This window comes from Nanorana parkeri, unplaced genomic scaffold, assembly GCF_000935625.1.
Source record: "Nanorana parkeri isolate BGI_ZX_2015 unplaced genomic scaffold, ASM93562v1 scaffold1964, whole genome shotgun sequence".
Taxonomy (NCBI): Eukaryota; Metazoa; Chordata; class Amphibia; order Anura; family Dicroglossidae; genus Nanorana; species Nanorana parkeri.
In genome coordinates this window covers 3,103-23,532 of record NW_017308232.1, presented here as the reverse complement: position 1 = coordinate 23,532, position 20,430 = coordinate 3,103, and the positions used below count along the sequence as shown (strand labels likewise).

General features: G+C 42.2%; 1 protein-coding gene across 2 annotated transcripts in view; it reads right to left on the bottom strand.

Moving 5' to 3' along the window:
* Positions 1–20,430, bottom strand: part of LOC108800222 (cytochrome P450 4F22) — a 40,679-nt gene that overhangs the window by 17,593 nt on the left and 2,656 nt on the right. The window contains exons 2-3 of one of the 2 annotated variants that reach the window (XM_018572188.1): positions 11,791–12,013; positions 2,534–2,678 (exon numbers count right to left, since the gene is read on the bottom strand). In XM_018572188.1, coding sequence (XP_018427690.1) covers positions 2,534–2,678; positions 11,791–12,012 — 367 coding nt within the window. In that variant the 5' untranslated portion in view covers position 12,013. Of the gene's footprint in view, positions 1–2,533; positions 2,679–11,790; positions 12,018–20,430 lie in introns of those variants that run through there. The other variant, XM_018572189.1, reaches the window with a different exon arrangement.

The window sequence follows — 20,430 nt, the reverse complement described above, 5'->3', positions numbered from 1 at the left end:
GAACACTTGGTTATGACATAACACTTGGTTATCTAAATATGGTCACTGAAGGGGTATTAGTTATAGTAAATAGGATTTCGAAATATTCAACCAGTGAGATTAAATAAAGTAATAAAATCATTATTGCGGCCATACCATAGATCATCAGAACCCTGGGCTATCTGTGTGTACCCATGGCTCCGCCGCATGATGTCTGTGAGGGGCGGGATTCTGATCCACGTCACTCGGAGATAGATTTGCAGATGATTTCTGGACCTTGGGTAAGTGACGGGACTAAGCCCTGCAAGCGTGTTACAGCATATAAAATACTAAAGAATGAGCATTGCATATATATGGATTTATTAATAAACAATGGATTATATACTCTTAATTAGATTCCTACCACAATATTCCCTGATGAAGTACATGAACGAAACGCGTTGGAAATTTGTGGCGTTTTGCATTATAATAACGTGATAAGAATATGAAACAATTGAATGGGATTTTGCCTATGGTTTTAAATAATATGTAGAATATGTTTAATATGAAATGAGACTATTAATGAGGAATCCATGAATCTTGTATATTTTCTGTAAATCATGATCTTACAGAATAGAATTGAGGAATCGAATAATCATGTATGTATTTTATGCCTGAATCATGACATTTTAAGATATTTAATAAATTATGTATTTACAAAAAAAAAAAAAAAGGTCTGGCGCCTCGTTCAAAACCCCTACACTACTGGGATTGTAGTTTTTTTTGGAACAATATAATTTGACAGGGGTGAGGTCTCAGACCACTTGGGCTACATGGTTCTGGGTAGTAATATTTTGTTTGTACCAGTAAATATGTTGAGCAACTATGGATAGTAAATCAGCCCAAAAGTGTCAATGTTGCCCTTAACAACCATTCTGCCGCTAGGTGACAACTTTTGGGTTTGTAAACAAAGGGGTCTATTCACGAAGCAGCCGAAGGATCTAGCCGTAGATTCGGCCGATCCTTCGGCTAGCTTCGGCCCCAGGACCCCTTCGGTTCAGAAGAACCGAAGGGCTGCTGTACAGGCTATTCACTATAGCCCATACAGCTCCCGAACTTGGCAGAGGGCTCAATCAAGCCGAAGGCATATGCCTCGGCTCGGCTAAGCCGCGCTGAAAGCCGAAGCTGGCCGAGCCTGCTTCTGACAGCTGGGTGGAGCCAGCCATGATCTTACGGCTGGCTCCGGCCACTTGCAGAGAGATCAGCGTCCCTGGTTAACAGCTAACCAGGGACACTGATCTCCAGACAGCAAATGCTACCGGCCGCCATGGAGAGAAACACTGCTTTTTCTTCTTTTTTCTTTATTCCGACACGGAGCTGTGTCAGAATAGAAAAAAAAAGTAAAACATTTTTGGCCATAGGAATGCATTGCTAGATTCCTATTGGCTATTTCAATTTGCAATAGCAAACTAGCATTGCACCCGCCCTCTGCTGCAGTTCCCCATCAGGTCCCCACTACTGATTGACAGCAGCAGAGGGCGTGCCAGAATAGAAAATTATTTTCTTTTCTATTCTGGCACGGCTCCGTGTCGGAATAAAGAAAAAAAAAAAGAAATAGCAGTGTTTTTCTCCTTGGCGGCCGGGAGCGGGAGACTCCCGGAGCGCCCGGGAGAGTTTTTTTTTTCTTGACGGCAGCAGAACCACCGGCCAATAGAAAACTGTTGTGCGGAGCAAGCTGTCATTGCTAGCTCCGCACAATCGTTTTCTATTTTTTTTTTTCCTTTTTAAACTATTTTTCTGTTCTGCTTGGTACCACAGAAAGACCGAGCAGAACAGCCGAGCCGAATGCCGCTCAGCGGCATTCGGCTGTTCACTCTATTAGAATAGACCGAACAGCAGCGAGTAGCCTGCCGGAGGTTCGGCTTAGCCAATCTCCAGATGTTGGATCGGCTGAGTCGAACTCCTTCTGCACTTCAGGTCGGCCGAACATGCTAGGCATTTTCGGCTGACCCGATGCCACCCGATGTACGGCTGATTTCAGCCGTACCAGCCTGAAATGAATAGCCAAACAGTGTTCGGCTCACTTCGCTTTAGGTCGGTCATTCACTCGGCTGCCTACGGCAGCTTAGTGAATAGACCCCTAAATGAGAGGATATGAGTAACTTGATCATACATAGATGTTTCTATGAGGTCTATTGAATTCATGAGTATTATTATATTTAGGAAAGTATAACAATAAACATATAATAAATGTATGGAGAAACCTCAAATAGGGGGCACTTATTAGGATTTATAATACTCTAGAGGACAATAGTAAAATAGATATGGATTTAGTACACAAGATGCTGAATAGGATGTAAAACTTGGGGAATGCATCTTACCCAGCAAGTTTTCTTTTAATTTTTAAATATTTTTAATATTTGTATATTTTATTTCAAATGCTCATAATTTCTGGTGTATTCACAGATGAACAACACTTTGAAAACAACTTTCTGTAGCATAATTTAAGTTGGAAAAAAAAAGAATGCTAGCTGTGAATGGAAACTTGTTTCTTAAGGTCTCTTTGATACAATACCTGAAGCTGATACCATTGTTTTAACGGTGTCCGGATGAACAAGCGAGATTAAAGGCAAGGCAGGTCCCATCCATGTCTTCAGACTGTAGGAAAATGTTGTGACTAGCTTGCTGACTTCATTCAAACCCTCTTCATTAGGCAAAAACTATGATCAATGATATGGCACAAAGCAAGGTTACACTTTAGCAGTGACAAGATTAGGTTAGCATGCAAGCATTTAATCAGCATTAATAAGCAGTGGAAGACTACCAATTAGGCAAGGAGGACCTAGATTATACCCTGGGTGGTCACTGGATGACCCCAGTCCATATTCTATCATAAGGTAACACTTTAACATAGTTACAATACAGAGCTGTGCAACCTTTAGATCAAGACATTGCAATAGTTAATCAAGTCAAATAGCAAGGTTAGCAGTTTATTAGATATGCCATTAAATTGAACATGTCAGTCAACTGTAGAAGACTGCTTAATATATCACGCATTACAAGATACATTATTTTACCATTGTCAGTCAGAAAAACTTGGGGATGAATCTACTAGAAAAGCATACTCACTTTGCAAAGTACATTTTCACTTGGCTTAGTGAATGAGGCACAGCTTTGTTCACTTTGAATACCCAACCATGTGAAAGGAATAAAAAAAGACATCAGCACAGCATCACCTCATTCACAAAAGCTGGCCATACACCTTACAATTATCTGCAGATTTTCTATGGTCAGATGGAAAAAGTGCAACAGATGCCTCCATCTACGCTAAACTGTGTGAATGGTCCAAGCTTCAGTATCTTGCTAGTTGGCCCCGCTGCCTCTCAAAATACCTGAACAATGCCTGCATCCAATCAGATTGTTCAGGTATTTTGAGAGCCATCTTATTCACTAAACCAGTGAATGCTGCAGTGTAGGAGGAGGCAGGCTGGAGGGAGTGCTGTGACAGCTGACCGACTCGGAGCTTTGGATGAGTATAAATTTGTTTAGACAAAAACAAGCACTTAAAGAATTATGGGATGAGTGAAAAACACTTATCCCCATACTTCAAGCCGACCTGTGGCACTGAAGCTGTCACAGGTTGGCTCTACTGATCAGGATGTCGATGAACACACACGCACACTTCCCGATCCTCTCCCTGCAGAGAGCTCTCGCTGCAGGGAGAGCTCTCACTGGAGGAACAGACGGGGGAGAGGGAGCGGGCACAGCTGTCAATCAGCCAGTGGGGTGGATCTCGACAGTATTTTCAGGATCCAGCCTTGCTGTGGTGCGGCTCTGCGCTCTCAGCATATAGCGGGCGCTCACTATATACTGAGTTTTGGGCTACCGGAGGACATTGGTATATGTCCTCCTGTCACCCTGAAGCTAACTATGGAAAAAAAAGTTAGGCCATAGTTCTCCTTTAACCCCTGCAGTGTGGGGGTAGCCCCACTGCAAGGGTTAAGGAAAAGTTTTCCTGGAGTTCTTCTTGAAAACAAACTCAAGGAATCCCTTATTGGGAAGGCAGAATGAATCAACAAACCGCTTATAGACCGTGGAAGGATTAGTCAACTTAGGCTGGATCAGCTTGCAAGACAGTAGCTGGGGGTAGCTAGCTTGCATCATACTAAGTGTTTAGGTAATGTTCTGCAGTGGTTCTCATGTGTGGCCCTTCCCCTTGCCCCCGGCATATTAAAAATACAAAGCTGTATGAATTATTGTCTTTGTGTTTGTTTTCATTATATGCTCATTCCTTTTTGTGTTTGTATGGAATTGCAGGCATTTTTGTTAAAAATATCTTCTTGGTGCCCAGTAAGTAGTTTTTTGTTTTTTTTTGGGGCCCTCAGATTAAAAAAAGTCTAAAAAACCCTGCACCAAATAAAAACCCGCTTTGCAAAGTGAACATACTCTACTACCCTACTAAATCAACCCCAACGTGAGCCTAGAGTAGTCACTATAGGGGGCATGAGTTTCCTGGCATTAGGACTAATACTGCTAACTACCATTGTCCAATATGAGAGCCTCAAAGTTTTTTTTTGCCTAACAGAGGTAATAGCGGTTATCTTGTCATGTCTTATTAGGCACAAAATGCACATACATTTTTACATTATTACATATTTCCATTTAAAACACCTGACAGGTTTTCCTTAATGATCTTGGGCTCTAAAAGGAAGCATAAGTCGGAATTTCAACATGCTGGAACTATGGAAATCAATGAGTTTGTGTTGTATGGCATATTTTCACTTGGGCGTCTCTGAAGAAATATGCATTACTTTTTAAGAAAGGCAGTGCATGGCCTTATTTCAAAATGATTGTTCCTGAATGCCTTTGCTATTCTGAGAAGGCAATCCTGACTAGTTTCAGAGTCTTTACCTGTAGTGCGGTTGGGTGTCCCTCAACCAAAATACATATACAGAGCAATTGTTCTTTCTTCATGGCTGCATGTTTAACCTAGCTCAGTAAAATCTAGCTTTTTTAGAGGGAGGTCACCAATGGAAACCCCTATATTTTACCAGAACAGATTTCTTGTCACTTGTAAATTATATAGTGTGCCGCATAGAACAGCTATGGAGGGGGCAGCACCTTGGGTGCCATAGTGAGATAAGCTTAGGAACTGCACAGATACAGATCCAATTGTAGGTGCTGAAGGAAGAGAATGCAAAAAGGTGGAATCATAAGGTAAAAAATAAGAGTGTGGTGTTAAAGAGACTCTGGACTGACCTTTACTTATGAACTGCCATCATCATGTCGCTTCAGTAGCTCTGCCCCCATGTTCCCCATGGGAAACACAAAAGCTTAGGGTGCTTTATTACAGAAAACCTTCACTTCGACTAGAAATGTGGTATTTGTTTTCTCTCCTTTCCCCTAAACCTCATCATCTGTTATAGCTGAACTTTATTTTTTAAATACAAGCCATGTAAGTACTTGAAACTAACCTGGTATTAGCCTTTTGCTATCCCTGTACAGCAGACTGGAGTGTAAGAGGAAGTAGCAGTACAAGGAGCCAATCAGTTCATGTGCTGAATAGAAACATGCTGATAGAGTAAAGTGATGGAGAGATGAGCTGTTTCTCCTTTCACTGTGCAGTCACAGACTTAGGTGGGTCCAGGGAAACCTGGGATCAGAGGAAATGGGATGAATGATGCTGGCCATTAAAATGAAGACATCTAGTGGCAGCAAAAATACTGCTAGGAAAGTCTCTGAAGTGAAGGTTTTGCAGCAAAAGCTGGTTTTGTTTTCTTATCTTATTTTGATATTTTGGGCTTTAGATGTGTTTTAATCAGTGTGCCAATCTTACTTATAAAAGATTATGCTTGGAAGGTAGAAAGGGGCAAGACCAAATGTTCTCATCCTGAATGAGACTCTTACTTGCTCGAGTGGGTTGCCAATGCTATGTGCAAACAGGTCTATGTACCTATAGAAATACCCTGATAGCAGTTCAGGTACATATAGGTCAATACAAGTACACAGTTTAAACAGTTGGCATTAGAGAAGAACTCGTAAAAAAAAAAAAGCAATTGATACCTTGTGTACAGCGCTGGTGCAAGGATTTTTTCCTACACAGGCAAAGGTGCATTTTTGCGCCAGCTCCTCCCCAAGCCCCCGCGCCCTCAGACGGCTGCTTCAAATTTTTTTTTTAAAAGATTAGAAAAAAAACATTTTCGGTTTCGGCCTGACATTTTATTCGGTTTTGAAATTTCCTTTTTGGTGCACCTTTAATTTTTTTTATTTGTTATAATTTTTTTCTTATTTGTTACTTTATTTTTTAATCTTACTATCTTTTACTTTTTATAATTTTCATTTATTATTTTTCACTTATTTTTTCATCATTTTTATTTATTTTATAATGTTTATCAATTTTTTTAATTACATTTTTTTCACTTAACTTTATTGCTATCACACAGGGACTAACAATCCCCTGTGTGATAGCATATGGAGGTGACAGGTTCTCTTTATTGAAGCTGTCACCTCCAATACAGAAGTTCTAGCACAGATACCGGGAGTAGAGAGAGAGGGATCGCAGAGAGATGTGATCGCCGCTGCCGCGACCGTCTTAAAGGGGCGACCTCCCAGTCGCATCTTTCCGCCCCCCACAGCGGCACCCTCAGGCAGATGCTTGACCTGCCTATATGGTAGCGCCAACCCTGCTTCTGTACAGTGGTGCACATTATTTCCTGTTTTGAAAGTCTCTCTCTCTCCAGAAAAGCCCTGTTTTTTTTTTCTCTGCTACCTGTAAAGGTCTTGTCCTACCTTTAGCCTGTGATTGAACACTAAAAGGAGAAACAGCTGATTGATCTATGTCACTGCTCTCTCCTATCAGCATGCTCCTTGCATTGCAGCACAGTTATTTCAGTGTTTGTGCTGCTTCTCTCCCAATCTGAGCTCTGCTGTATTCGGGATTTCAAGAAACTGATGCCGGGATAAATGATGCAGGTACTTAGACTGCCTGCATTAAAAAATTATTTTAATGACGTATTAATGAATACAGAGATGCATTAAACTGACAGTAGTTCAGCTTTAATAGCAATCCAGCAATCAACCCAAGTGTAATTTACACTTAAAAAGACATTGTCACCTTGTCCATGCAGGGCAAAATGATAGTGTTTCATGCAAAGGATATCCCCTGACCCTCATATACTTGCTATACTTATCATTTCAGTTTTAAGATCTAAATTATCCAGAAGTATTTTTTTTCTTTTCATTTCTCATTTTTTAAATGTCTGTTGGTGTGTTGGATAATCCAGGGATATGTATTCACACATATGTATGAACTGCAAAGCCAGAGCTGTGATCCCAAAAGGAGTCACCAAATGTCACATTGGACCCTAGGGAACAAGGAAATCTGAATAGTTTAAATATCTGTGAGCTATAAATAGCTACAAGTCATGAGAGTAAAGCTATTCTGATCTATTTTTACTCTTTGTGAACAGTAAAGAGACAATCATCTGGTCCAGATCAACAGATGCAGAGTCTGTGTTGACCTAAAGTGGACCTATACACTTTTTAATGTTTTTTAGGTATACATGTGAAAAAAAAGCATGAGCTAAATGTAAATATCATTAATAAGTGTTAATGTTAAACCTTGTCTGCTCCCTATACAGTATATGCAGGATGTTGTTCCTGTTAATCTTCTTTCTTCATTGATCAGGTCTGTCTGATTAAAAACAATAGACTTTCTGCAATCTCTGTTGAGAGCTAATTAAAGGCCATGTCATCTCTGCCCAGACTGTAAGTGGCACGATGGAGCTCAGAACGATGTTTATAAAAATGGCAAGAAGACTATTTGTGTTCTGGGGTGTTTTTTTTTGTTGTTCACTCTGGCTAGGTTCACACCAGATGCAGTGCGTTCCGGCCCCATTCCAGCCAGAACGCACTGCATCACATTGCGGCTGGCTCACTTTTTTGTGGGGTAGGAGGGGGCATGGCGGGCCATTGAAGTGAATGGCACCGTAGCCACTCCCTCCGGCCGCAATGCGATCGGCCGCACGGGATCACAAGGCACATTGTGCCTGTGGTCCAGTCCGGTGCAGTGCGATCAGAATAGTGTTTGCAGCATTTTGAAAAAAAGTGAGCCGGCCGCAATGCGATGCAGTGCGTTCTGGCCAGAATCGGGCCGGAATGCACTGCATCTGGTGTGAACCTAGCTTGAATAAAATCCTTTTTGTCCCTTTAGTAAAATTGTACTGATCATATACAGCAGGGGTGCCCATTAGGTAGATCGTGATCTACCAGTAGCTCTCAAAGCTGATGCTGGTAGATCACGAAGGGTGTGAATGGCGGCCCCTTTATTCCATTTTTGGTATATTTATTTCGCTCATGATTGCCTATTAGCCTGACTGCTGAGCCAAGCTCCCTGACGCCTTTCTGGTGGATTCTGGTGGTTGGAGTGCTATGTATCACATCAAAGAATATTAGTTTACACAGCCTGTTGCTAAAAAAAAAGCAAGGTGAGCCAGGGGAGAGAGAGAGAGCGAGGGAGGTTTTTTTTCCCGTTGGTTTAGGCCTTTAAAATAAAACAAAAAAGTAATTTGTGTTGCAATATTCACTTTCAATCTAGAGCTCTTCCTTGCAGTACTTCTGTTCCACCACAAGATGCCCTTGGTCTTATGGCTACCATCATGCAACCCACTTCCTCTGAGCCCAGACTGTCCTGGACCCACCCCAACCTGTAACTAGACAGTAAAAGGAGAATCGGCACAGTGATGAGCTCATCTTTTTGTCATTCTGCTATCACCTCCTATCAGTCTACTTCTAGTCTCCACATGAACTGATTGGGTCCTTGTGCTGCTTCTTCCTCTCACATTCTAGCCCTGCTGCACAGGGCCTGCAAGAGGCTAATACCAATTCAGGTTTTGGTGCTTACACTTCAGTACTTGCATTTCAAAAAATACAGTTACCGATATATTAATGATTGCAGAGCTGCATTCATTTGTGTCTAATTGTGTATGATTCTGTCATGAGAAATGTATGGGGGCTCCCATAGCTGACCTCTCCATTGACAGTGTTAATTCCCTGGCTGTCATGCTGATGTTTTGGCTTCACTGCTTTCTTAATCTCTGGCCTGGAACAAATATTCCCACAGCATACCTAAAAATACTTTTTAAAATGTATTTCTCGTCTTTCTAGGTGTTTGTTTAGAGTGGGCACACATAACATGTATACATATAGAACATATAGTGGGGATTTCTCAAATGTGGTTGCAAAAGTGCACACTTTTAAATTGCTAATATATAACCAAACTTTCTGGATATCTTATGAGTGTACTGAAAAGTTCATACTGAAAGTTGTAAATTACTACTGAGGTATCTGAGAATTTTGCTTTCCTAGAAAATATACTCATATAATGAAAAAGACCATGCTATTGTGTTTGTGAGCCTAACAAGTATATGGATTTAACAGTTTCACTGCACTGCATACTTGTGAAATAACTGACCTCACACCTCACAGCCACAACTGCCAACATCTTTTTATATCTGCTTTTATGTTCCTTCTTTATAAGGTTTCGACTTTTCTATTCTGATAGAATGCCAGGGGGGAAAAAGCAGAACTGCCAGCAAAATCTGTTGTAATGCTGATGAATTTTAGCAGCTGCATGCTCAAAAGCAGAAATACAATTGCACATACTATTAAACCTTAAAGGGTTTCTAAACCCTCTGGTGTTTTTGCATGCATCTAGGGCTAGCAAGCAGTAGATATATGCAAAAGGTTTTTTTTTAAAAAGCTTTAAAAGCGGTTTAAACTTGCCCCTGTCTTCGCCGCACCCTTCCATCCGAAAATTTCGAAAATGCTCGGGCGGCCGCAAAGCATTTTGAAGCGGGCGCATGTTCGGATTTTCGGCCGGGAGACGGAGAGAGAGACAAGGTAAGTCTATGGACGCATGCACCCACATGCAGACACCGTGGGACAGGAAGTATCAGCAAGGACAGAGGAGTCAGCGCTGGATCTGACACTCGCCACAGCGCTGGAGAGAAGGCAGAAAACTACAGGAAAGAAGAAGATCGGATTAATAGACATCATTTAACCTCTTGCCGTCCGCCCGTAGTAAAAAAACGGACGGACGGCACTGCTACATCTGCGGGTTGCCGTCTCCAGACGGCAATTTTTTTCTGTTCGCGCGTGCCCCCTAGCGGGCACGCACGGGCAGAAAAGACCCGACCGTTGCACACACCCGTTACCGGGTGTTTCACATATAGGCGATCAGCGGGTCCATAGCCCGCCGATCGCCTATATGTGCTCGTTCGCACCCTAGTTGTATGAAATGGGATACTGGAGTGCTGTCTATGGCGTAATGGAGCTGACAATGGAAGCGTCTTCTGGTGTCTCCTGCTGTTGTCACCAAGTAGCCATATACATAGTCGGTTATGCTGCTGGCATGATACATGGATTGTATGCAGATTTTTTTCAATTTGCCCAGAGCTCTACTATAATAACTGCACACGTTCAAAGAATACAAAGCATATACTGCAGCCTTTATAAATAAGGTTCTGTTAAATTCTATGGTTCCTCGAGAGGTTGCTGGTAGTTCCTTGAGCAAAGGGCAGTGGTGGATGCATCTCCTGCTTGACAGTTCCTGTATAGATCCAGCACCAATGTCACTGAGTAGCCAGGGGCATGGAACCAGTAGAGTATGGTTACCATTAGTCCTTGTTTGCCCTCAAAACTGGGACTGTCCCCAGAAACAATGGTCCCCAGTGATGGCCCACGGCTGACTGGTGTTGGAGGACGGGTGCAAATTCTCCCTCCTCCACTTGCAAAGCAACGTGTCTCAATGTTGAGGGACAAGAGCCTCTTCCCCTCATCTAGTCCTCCAAAGGGAATGGGGGCAATTTGGGTAATGTAAATAAAACTGGGAAAAAGACAGTAAATTAAAAAGTAAAAAATGTCCCCCAATGTAAATACATCAGTAATAATGCTGTCAAGCAATGTCAATCCATCATCAATCACGATGACCTGTGGTCCGACGATGTTTCCCACCAATCTACCACTAAATGTACCCCTGTACTCTTATCTGAGGGCCCCTTTCATGGGGGACAGGATATGAAGAAGTCCTTGTCCCTCAACAGTGGGACAAGGTGCTGCTCAAATGGGGAGGATTTCCGCCATCCTTTCAAGGATTATTAGGACCCCCTAATATTGGAAACCATTAGGACCCCCTAATATTGGAAACCATGTGGCCTGGTCTGGTACAGGAAGGGGGGACCACACACACTTGTCGCCCTCCCTTCCTTGTTCCCCCTACCTTAATATTCTAACCAGACACTTATCCGGCATGCAGTCTGGGTGGCCAGGAAAGGGAGGGGAGCAAACATGCAACCCCCCTTCTCTGTGCCAGATCAGGCCACATGCTTTTCAACATTGAGGGGCTCCAAAAAACCTAACAAAAATGTAATTTTTTGTTTGCAATGTTTTACCACCACAATGACCCGCCACCCAGTGATATTTCCTTGCTTCATTAGCACCAATGAATCACAGACCCCCAGGCACTACTTAATGTAAACAGTGGAGATCCCAGGGGATGTATTTAAAAAATATGGTCTCTGGGATTCCACAAATGTTTGTTTACATACAGCAGCTGGGGTTTCAGGCAGGTGAACTGGAAGATTTGGGTCAAATAGTTTGCCTGGTCCATGAACGGAAAGCAGGCTGGGTTCGAGGTGAACTCATGTTGGACTCAAATCTCATCCCTATTTACTAACATCTCTAATGTGAGTTACAAGAAATATATTTACAATGTTGTTGTTACATTTGTAATGTAAAGTAACTGAGCTATAATTTTGTTTTTAGGGTGCTTACCAATCCTAGGTGTCCCAAAAACCAATTTCGCCTTGGAGGCTCTGGGAAGCAGCGCAATCTTTGAACATTGGTGATATATGCGTTCACAAACAGCACCACCTTGAGGCAGGTCTGAAGAATGACAACAACAGAGAGGAGAAGCAAGGCAGTGACGGCAAAGATTCTGAATGTGGTGTGCTCCACATTTAGTGCATCCAGCACATGATCCACTATGGGCAACATTCTAAAGGAAAAGGGAGAGAAATGTATTAATATTGAAAAGAGGCATCATCAAATCCCTGAGCAAGTCATAGCGCTTCTTTTAGCAATGAACGTCTCCTATTTGTTCCCTTTTTGGTATGTTAAATTTATCAATGAAAGCAGTTTGTTATATCTGTTCAATAAGTAAAAAAATGCCAGTTGATCCTGCCAGAATTTTTTGAGCTATTAACTTCCTGTGTTCTCTGCCACTGGTGACTTATCAGTTAGCAATGTTTAGAGCTTCCTCTGTGGATTACAAAACACCTCCCCTATGATGGAGAGGGGAAGCTGCTTTGTATTCCTGCCCTAGGGTGACAACTCCACATATACAGTATGGTAAGTGAGCAGTGTCTTCCTAGAACAGTGTATTACTAGCAGGATCACCAGGTGAAAATAAGGGGGGGAAAAAACCCTTAAATACATGAATGTAGCCACCACATGTAAGGACTGGTAAGCTGCAACATATTAAAGTCTAATTCCACCTTTTGCAAAAATTCCATACCACACTGATTAATTTAATTTCTTGCATTGGTGCCTGCAAAGCACTACAACCATGATCAGTAGATTGTGAATGCAATGCTCTGACTCCTGCAGACTGTTGCTCCAGCCCTAGGTCAGTACCGAGGTACGTACCTTCAGTTATGGAGCTGAAGGAAGTTATCAATGGACTACATGTGCAGTAACGTTACCACACTTGTGCTTCATTCAGATCCATGAGTCCCTTTATTGCTGAGATGGCAGGTGTAGTTGTTCATTCACAGATACTGTGAATGGATTTGTGAATAAATGACATGGCCGTGTGAACTGAGCCATGCCAAATTTGAAAAAAAGGTGCTGCAGGAAGAACCACTGCGTTATTCAATAGGGTGGGGGGCTGCAGACTGTGGCCATGTTTCAAGTTACACCCTAAATACTGGAGTAACAGGGTCCAAATATGCAATTAGCATTTATATTCTTGTTCTCGGTTTTATATATGCTGTGAGTGTAAAAAAAAAAAAAAACACAAAAGGCCATCAGTGCTGTGCTAATAAGGAAAAGTAGTTAGAGATACAAGGTACACAACCTTTTTGCAATAGAAGAGTGCAATTGTGTATCAAACACCAAACTAAGCATATAGGTATGAATATAGTTAAAGGGTCAATACATGCAAAATGTTTTTAACTTTTTATTGGGTGAATTTCCTTCTATCTTTCTGATTTTGTACTCACATTGCAAGCGAATTCCCACTCCACCATCTGCACTCTACTCTCCATAATGTAAATGAAAAATAAATAATCTGGACACAGGAGAGAGGTACATTTCTAATGAATGCATTGGGTGGCGGAGATAGCAATTAAGGAGTAGAGATTTGTTTCCTGGAAAATGTTGAGGAAAAAAAAATCTACTTTATTTTTAAAAATCAAAACAAAAAAACAGAGAATTTAAGCACTAAAGGGAAAATAGAACCTCTATGTATTCTGTCGGCTGCTAATCAAGAATGTTCATCCTTCCACCTTCTCTTCCTCCTATGACATTACTAACATTATATACATTAGCAATAGTGTTTGCCTTAAAAGATATATTATTAGGAACTTACAAAAAACCATAAGATAATTTTACATAAAATAGTATCAGGCACCATATGCCACCAATCACACATAGGAAAAATGCCTTCTGTCAGAACAAGTCAACGTGGTTTATTTATAAAAGTCATAAAAGGATGCTGTTTGCATGGCACTAACATCCCTAGATGGCGCTGATGAGCATAGGATTTCCTATACTCGTCAGGACCCTCTAGGGGCACTATTGCAGTGCGAATGGCATCGGCATAGGTATATGCTGGGTGAAACCTTTATAAATAAACCACAAAGTATTTGTAAATATTTTTTTTAACAAAAACGGCCCGGAACGCATCAAAAATGCGGCAAAACACACTGCACTGCGTGTGCAGAAACTCATGCAGATCTGGTCTGCATTTGGTGTGAACAAGGCCTAACATAATAGTTCCAAGATTTTTCTTTTCTTGCCCACAACATGGTATTACATGTTGAGTGAAATAAAGAGTTTTGTAATATATTACACTTATGTTTTGCTGCCCATATTTGACTATTTGTGTCTGCAACGGAAACTATGGAAGTTTTCTATTGCTAGAAGTTCATAAGTAGTTGGTTGCATTTCACAATCACTTCATTATGAGCATGTGTCAAGGAACTAAATAAAAATTGCATCATGGGTCAGCTCTTACATGCACTGCTTTGTTAACCCCATTCACACGTGCCCTTTTTGGTACATGCATTTTTCTTTGAAATTAATGGGAATGCATCAAAATGCATGTTGGCACATTCTACCTTATGCCATAACGCACATGAACATGCATTGATGCCATTTAAGCATACATCACAACTTGCTGAGACATGTGTTTTAATGCACTTTCCATTAATTTCAATGGGAACGCATCTGGTACACGCATGCAAGTATGAATGGGTCTTAAAAATTGGTATTTCCATACAATGGGGAAAATTAAAGTGAAACGAAACTTAGAACATAAATCTGAAAAATGTATAGTATATGTGTTTCACTCAGCTGTAGATCCTCAAATCAGGGGCGGAGCTACCGCCTTGCAGCCGGTGCGGTTGCACCAGGGCCTGAGCCTAGAGGGGACCTGTAGACCCAGGCACAGGTCCAGTGGTGGGGGTTTGCTGGCCACCCAACACTAAGGACAGAACTGGGAGAGAGCCCGGAAGGGAGCAGGGAGGGGAAAATACAAAGCAGCCTGCAGGCACACTGAGGCAGCGCTGTTGACTTGGCCGGGAGGACCCAGCAAGCAGCCATCTGATTACAGAGCCCACTGCCTCTCCCTGCTGCATGGTGTACCCGCCGCAAGGGCAATCAGATAAGGTGATGCTTTAATCTATGTGCCTAACTTCTGTGTGTTCTGTGATATGTTTGTTATCTATAACTGATGGAATTATTCTTCATTTCTGTTTAAAGTATTGGTGGGAGTTGTAGCCCTCCATAGCTGGGGCCATTCTGCAGCATTGTATAGGGGACGACAACTTCAAACAATACTTTATACACAAATGCAGAATGGTACCAGCTATAGAGGACTGCAACTTCCAGCAATGCAGAATGGCAAAGTATTGCTGGGAGTTGTAATCCTCTTATAACTGAAGCCATTCTGCATTGCCATATAAAGTATTCCTGGGAGTTGCAGTCCTCTAAAGCCAAAGCCATTTGCTGGGAGTTGTAATTCTCTATAGCCGGTGTCATTCTGCATTGCCGTATAAAGTATTGCTGGGATTTGTAGTCCCCTATAGCCGAAACCATTCTGCATTGCTGTATAAAGTATTTCCGGGAGTTGTAGTCCTTTATAGCAGCGGTCCACAACTTTTTTGGCATCGGGGACTGGTTTTGCAGAGGAAATTTTTTCCACATACCAGGGGGTTAGGGGAAAGGTTGTGGGGGATGGTTTCAGGATATTTCAGCGCATTTATTGTGCACTTCTTTTATATCTATTATTATTACATTGTAAAATATAATGAAATAATTATACAAGTCACCATAATGCAGAATCAGTGGGAGCCCTGAGCTTGTTTTCCTTCTCTCAGGTGGCCAGTGCGGGCTCTCGGGTGGCCAGTGCGGGCATTGTAAGAGCCGGGAAGGGGGGGGACCAGGGCCCTTTGTTCTTTAGGTCCGCCACTGCCTCAAATCATCTCTGAATTGGTGCTGACACTGTCCTTCCTTCTGGAGGGGGGCTACTTTTGTTCCCCATGGTCCCTGTGTGTGTTGTAAAGTAGCCACCACTCTAAGCTCGCTCCTGTGATAGACTACAATCTCACGTTTACTTTACTAATTTGTACTGAGATTGTAGTCCATCACAGGAGTGAGCTTGGAGCGGTAGCTACTTTACACTATGAATTCAGAGATGATTTGAGGATCTACAGTTGAGTGATACACAAATAAGCAAAATGTTTGTTAATAGGGTACTTGAATGTATTTTTAAGACCTGAGTTTAGTGTCATTGTAATAAAAAGTGCCTGACAAACTTTGTCTCAACTGGAGCACAGCCAATCAGCTTTTACAATTTAACTTTTTAAGCTGTGTTGAAAAAATGAAAGAGAGAAGCTTATTGGTTGCAATGGGCACGTGCCCCAGTTGAGATAAAACTTGTCTCGGCCACTTTTTTTTAGTTCCTCCAATGTCTTCAACAAAGAAGAACACATAAAACCAATATTTGGTAAACCCGTCACATCCCCTACACTATTTTTATGAACAATTTTGTAACGCACTGGATTTCCAAGAAGATACATCACAGGTACCATGATGAGACATGAAACATAAGAACTTATGATTTATAAATAATCTTGTGGAGCAATCAACAATAACAGAAAAACATGTTTACCTTTGAACTGCTGATAATAAAGATCGTATTATTGCATGTTGCTACACAAACACAGAACATACACAGAAAGTATCCATCTACACTTCTCTGAATCTGGTGTTTTAAAATATAGCTGTGTGCATAAATATAGACATAAATGCATATTTCATTGATTTATTTAATTTAATTGTATCTGGTTTAAAATACATTTCAAATCATACTTGTTTTCATTGTTATATTTTCGTCTGCTAAACAGCAGTATTACATATTAACACTATAAAACACTAATACGTGTTAAAGTAGTACAAAATTATAGGGTATTACGCCAGAAACACATCATAGGATGCTAAATTAGCACATTGCATTCAAAAATAGTTTTCAACAAAGTCAAGAATTGCTTAGTTTTTAAACATTTCGTAGTCATAGTCACCTACTTCCTCAGTGGGGCTTCCCCAAACTTCCTATCAGGGAGCGCGCTCTCACAATATCATTGAGTTAGCTGATACACTCCTCATGTCCCATGACACTACATGTCCCATCATAAATTGCGCAGTGTAGGTATGCCCTGCCTCCCCCAGACACTGCCTCTGTGTGGCGGCAGATAGTAGTCTTATTACAGGAGCGTGCATGCATGGTTGGCTGCAGGAGACCCTGCTAGGTGAAGGTGAAAGCAGGAACACCGGCAGTGAAAAAACGTCTATTTATTGACGTGGTGCAACATATCACACTAATGCAACAAACGTTTCGGGGTCACGCAGGATCCCCTTCCTCAGGCAAAGATATGAGGAAGGGGATCTTGCGTGACCCCAAAACGATTGTTGCATTAGTGTGATATGTTGCACCACGTCAATAAATAGACGTTTTTTCACTGCAACTGGAGTGCCGGTGTTTCTGCTTTTACCTATGTATGTAACGGTTGCCATCTGTTGATCACCGCAGCACCCATCTTGTTATTTCTTTGGATTAAGCGGTCAGTAGTGCGATGGGTTCATGGACTCCTGCTAGGTAAAGGGGACACTCACAAGCAGTAAAGGGTGGGGGCGGACAGCGATTATGGGACCAGCCAATCAACCAAGAAAGGCAAGCTTTAAAAGACAAAGGCAAAGCATTTAATTAAAGTGTGGAACTATGTTGCTTAAATGTATAAAACAAAAAAAGGGTTTAGGAGAATTCTGTTAAACACTACTTGCATCTAAAATGACCATACAACATAACCAAGTACAAATTAATAAACAAAATAAGGTTATTGTATAGGAAACGGAAGAGCATCTTACTCAGGATGTGAAGCTACTTAATATGTAATTTGGGCAGCTGTGCCATATTGTGCTGGGGGTGGCCAGCCTTCCTCTAACTATGTCACAGCAACTATGTCACAGCAAGCAACTTTACAGCAGGAACCCTTAAAGTGACACTAAATTCAGGTGTTAAATTCATTCAAGTAACCTAACTATTCACAAAAATGTATCTTATTTGTGTATCACTCAGCTGTAGATCCTCAAATCATCTCTGAATTGGTGCTGACACTGTCCTTACTTCTGGAGGGTGGCTACTTTTGTTCCCTATGGTCCCTGTGTGTGTTGTAAAGTAGACACCACTTTAAGCTCGCTCCCTTGATAGACTACAAGCTCAATACAAATAAGTAAACTAAACATGAGACTGTAGTCCAAAGGAGACATTTGGGGCACGCATTTACCGACCCATGGACGCTAACAGGCAGCTTTGTAGGCACCCAACCCGTTTCCAATGTAAAGCCGACAATCGGCTTTACACATGCTCTGTTTACAGGAGCTTGCTCCTGCCTTCGTATGACAAGTCTTTAGGGATTGCCGAAAGGCAGACTGAGTAGGACTGAGTAGGAGATTGCTGGACAGGTTGGGGTAGGGAGTTCCAGAAAATGGAAGCGAGCATGGCCGCACAATAATGGCTGTTGAAGCTTCTATCTACCTGGTTGTCAGGGTTCCACCCTGACTTAACTGGTTGTGCAGAGTTGTGGCTTGGCTGCCATTTACCCACCTGTGAATCCTCCTCTGCCTGAGCAGATTCTGTAACGTTGCTCACTACCCCCAGGCTCCCTCTTATGGCCAAACAGGAGAGCATCATCTTAGAGAGCCAGATGGGAGTTTCCAGTCTCTGAGTGATGATGTCACCCCACTCACTATTTAAACCACTCAGGTCAGTCTGACTTTGACCTTGGATGCGCTGTCCTGCTAGTGCATTCCTGCGGCTCAGTGTAGCCTGAGTCCATGCATGACCTGATCTTGGCTGTTGGTCTCTCCTGGTTCCTGCTCCTGGGTTTTTCCTGACTATGCTGATTTCTGTGTTTCTGGCCTAGCTTGTATGATTACCAACTCTGGCTCCTGACCTTGGCTTGTTCCTGTCTATGACTTTTGCTTGCTCCTTTAAACACTTTTCTTAATAAATATTTTAACTAGCACCTTATGCTTGTCTGGTTTTCATTGTGCTCTGACACTGGTGAAATCAAGGCCATTGCTTTATGATCCCACCCACCAGTAATACAAAGATTGCTTAAAGCATTAGATGGCATGGGAGGAAATTGCCTGTGATGTGTTTAATGATTGCAACATTTACCACACCTCGTTAAAAAATAAAACATAAGCTTAATTTATAATGCTATCCCTGTAAATGACACTTCTGCATACCAAATCAAAACTGTGAATGTTGTCCTTCTAAAACAAACAATGTTTTTTTTCAGCTCTCCTAGCATGACTGTATACAGTATATAGTTAGGACAGTAGCTGAGACTTCTGCAAAAAATAAAACCATGTTTTTTAACAGAGATGACACAAGATTGCAGGACACCTACACAGACAGCATGAGAGGAAAGCTCTATATCAGCCTTTCTCAATCAGGGTGCCATTGCACATCGTGGTGCCTTGAAATGTTGTAATAGTGTAAATAGGGGACTCTGATGTAAAATGAGAGATTTTGATATGAAAGGGGGGCTCTGATATAAAGTGGGTTTCTGATGTGAGATGGTGGCTCCTGTCATGAAACGGTGCTCTTCATGTAAAAGAGGCTTCTAATGTAAAGGGGGGCTTCTGATGTGAAGAGCAGCTTGTGAAAGGAAAAAGGGGGGATGTGTAAGAGGGGCTCTTGATTTGAAGGGAGGACTTTGATGCAAACGATGGAACACCACAACAATATGGTGTAAACAAGCCCTAATACTGTAATACTGCCTTCCATATAACAGAAACATTTTATTTAATTTTTTTTTAAACGCATTACTACTGATCAGTCGCCTGTAGTCAGGGGCTGACTGGCAACTTTTAGCCCAGGGGGCAAGTACAACCCAGAGGCCCATGGTGCAGCAACTTGGCCCCCCTCTCGCTCTGCCTCTTCCCCCGCCTTCTCCCCGCCCGTCTGCCACTTTTGCCATCCATGTAACGGTAGTGTGAACGGTCGGGTGATGTGAGGACTCCTAGTAAGTCCATGAAAGGGGTGACTGGCTGGGGGATGGTGCTCTCCTCCCACTGAGCTCCCTACATGGTTCTGGCCTTACTCCGCTCCATGTCCGCTACTTAGGGACTCTCACCCACTGCTGGCTGTCCATGCTTCTGGGCTGTGAGCTGTAGGAGGAGAGTGGGAGGGGCCGGAGAGTGTCAAAGTCAGTGTTCTATAATTTTTCTTGATCCTATACATTTTCTCGACTGTGTCACTTCCAGTGGGGCCGAGTCATCCGAATCAGCTGTTTTCATGACCCCCTTTCTTCATGGCATGTGCACCTGGAAGAGACGCGGTAGAGTATGGGTTGAGGAAAATTATAGCACACTGGTAGTGGAGGGATGCCACGTCAGTGCTGTGCACGTATACGACTGCTGCAACCCTGGTAGTTCTGCCACTAACTCCAAGCTGTAGAGGGACTACAAATCTCAGCACATTATACAACAATGTAGAATAATCCCACCCCCTATAGAGGACTATAAATCCCAGCAATAATGACTACCAATAGCTATAGAGAACTACAATTCCCAGCAATACATATTACAGCAATGCAGAATAATATGAAGCTACATACTCTG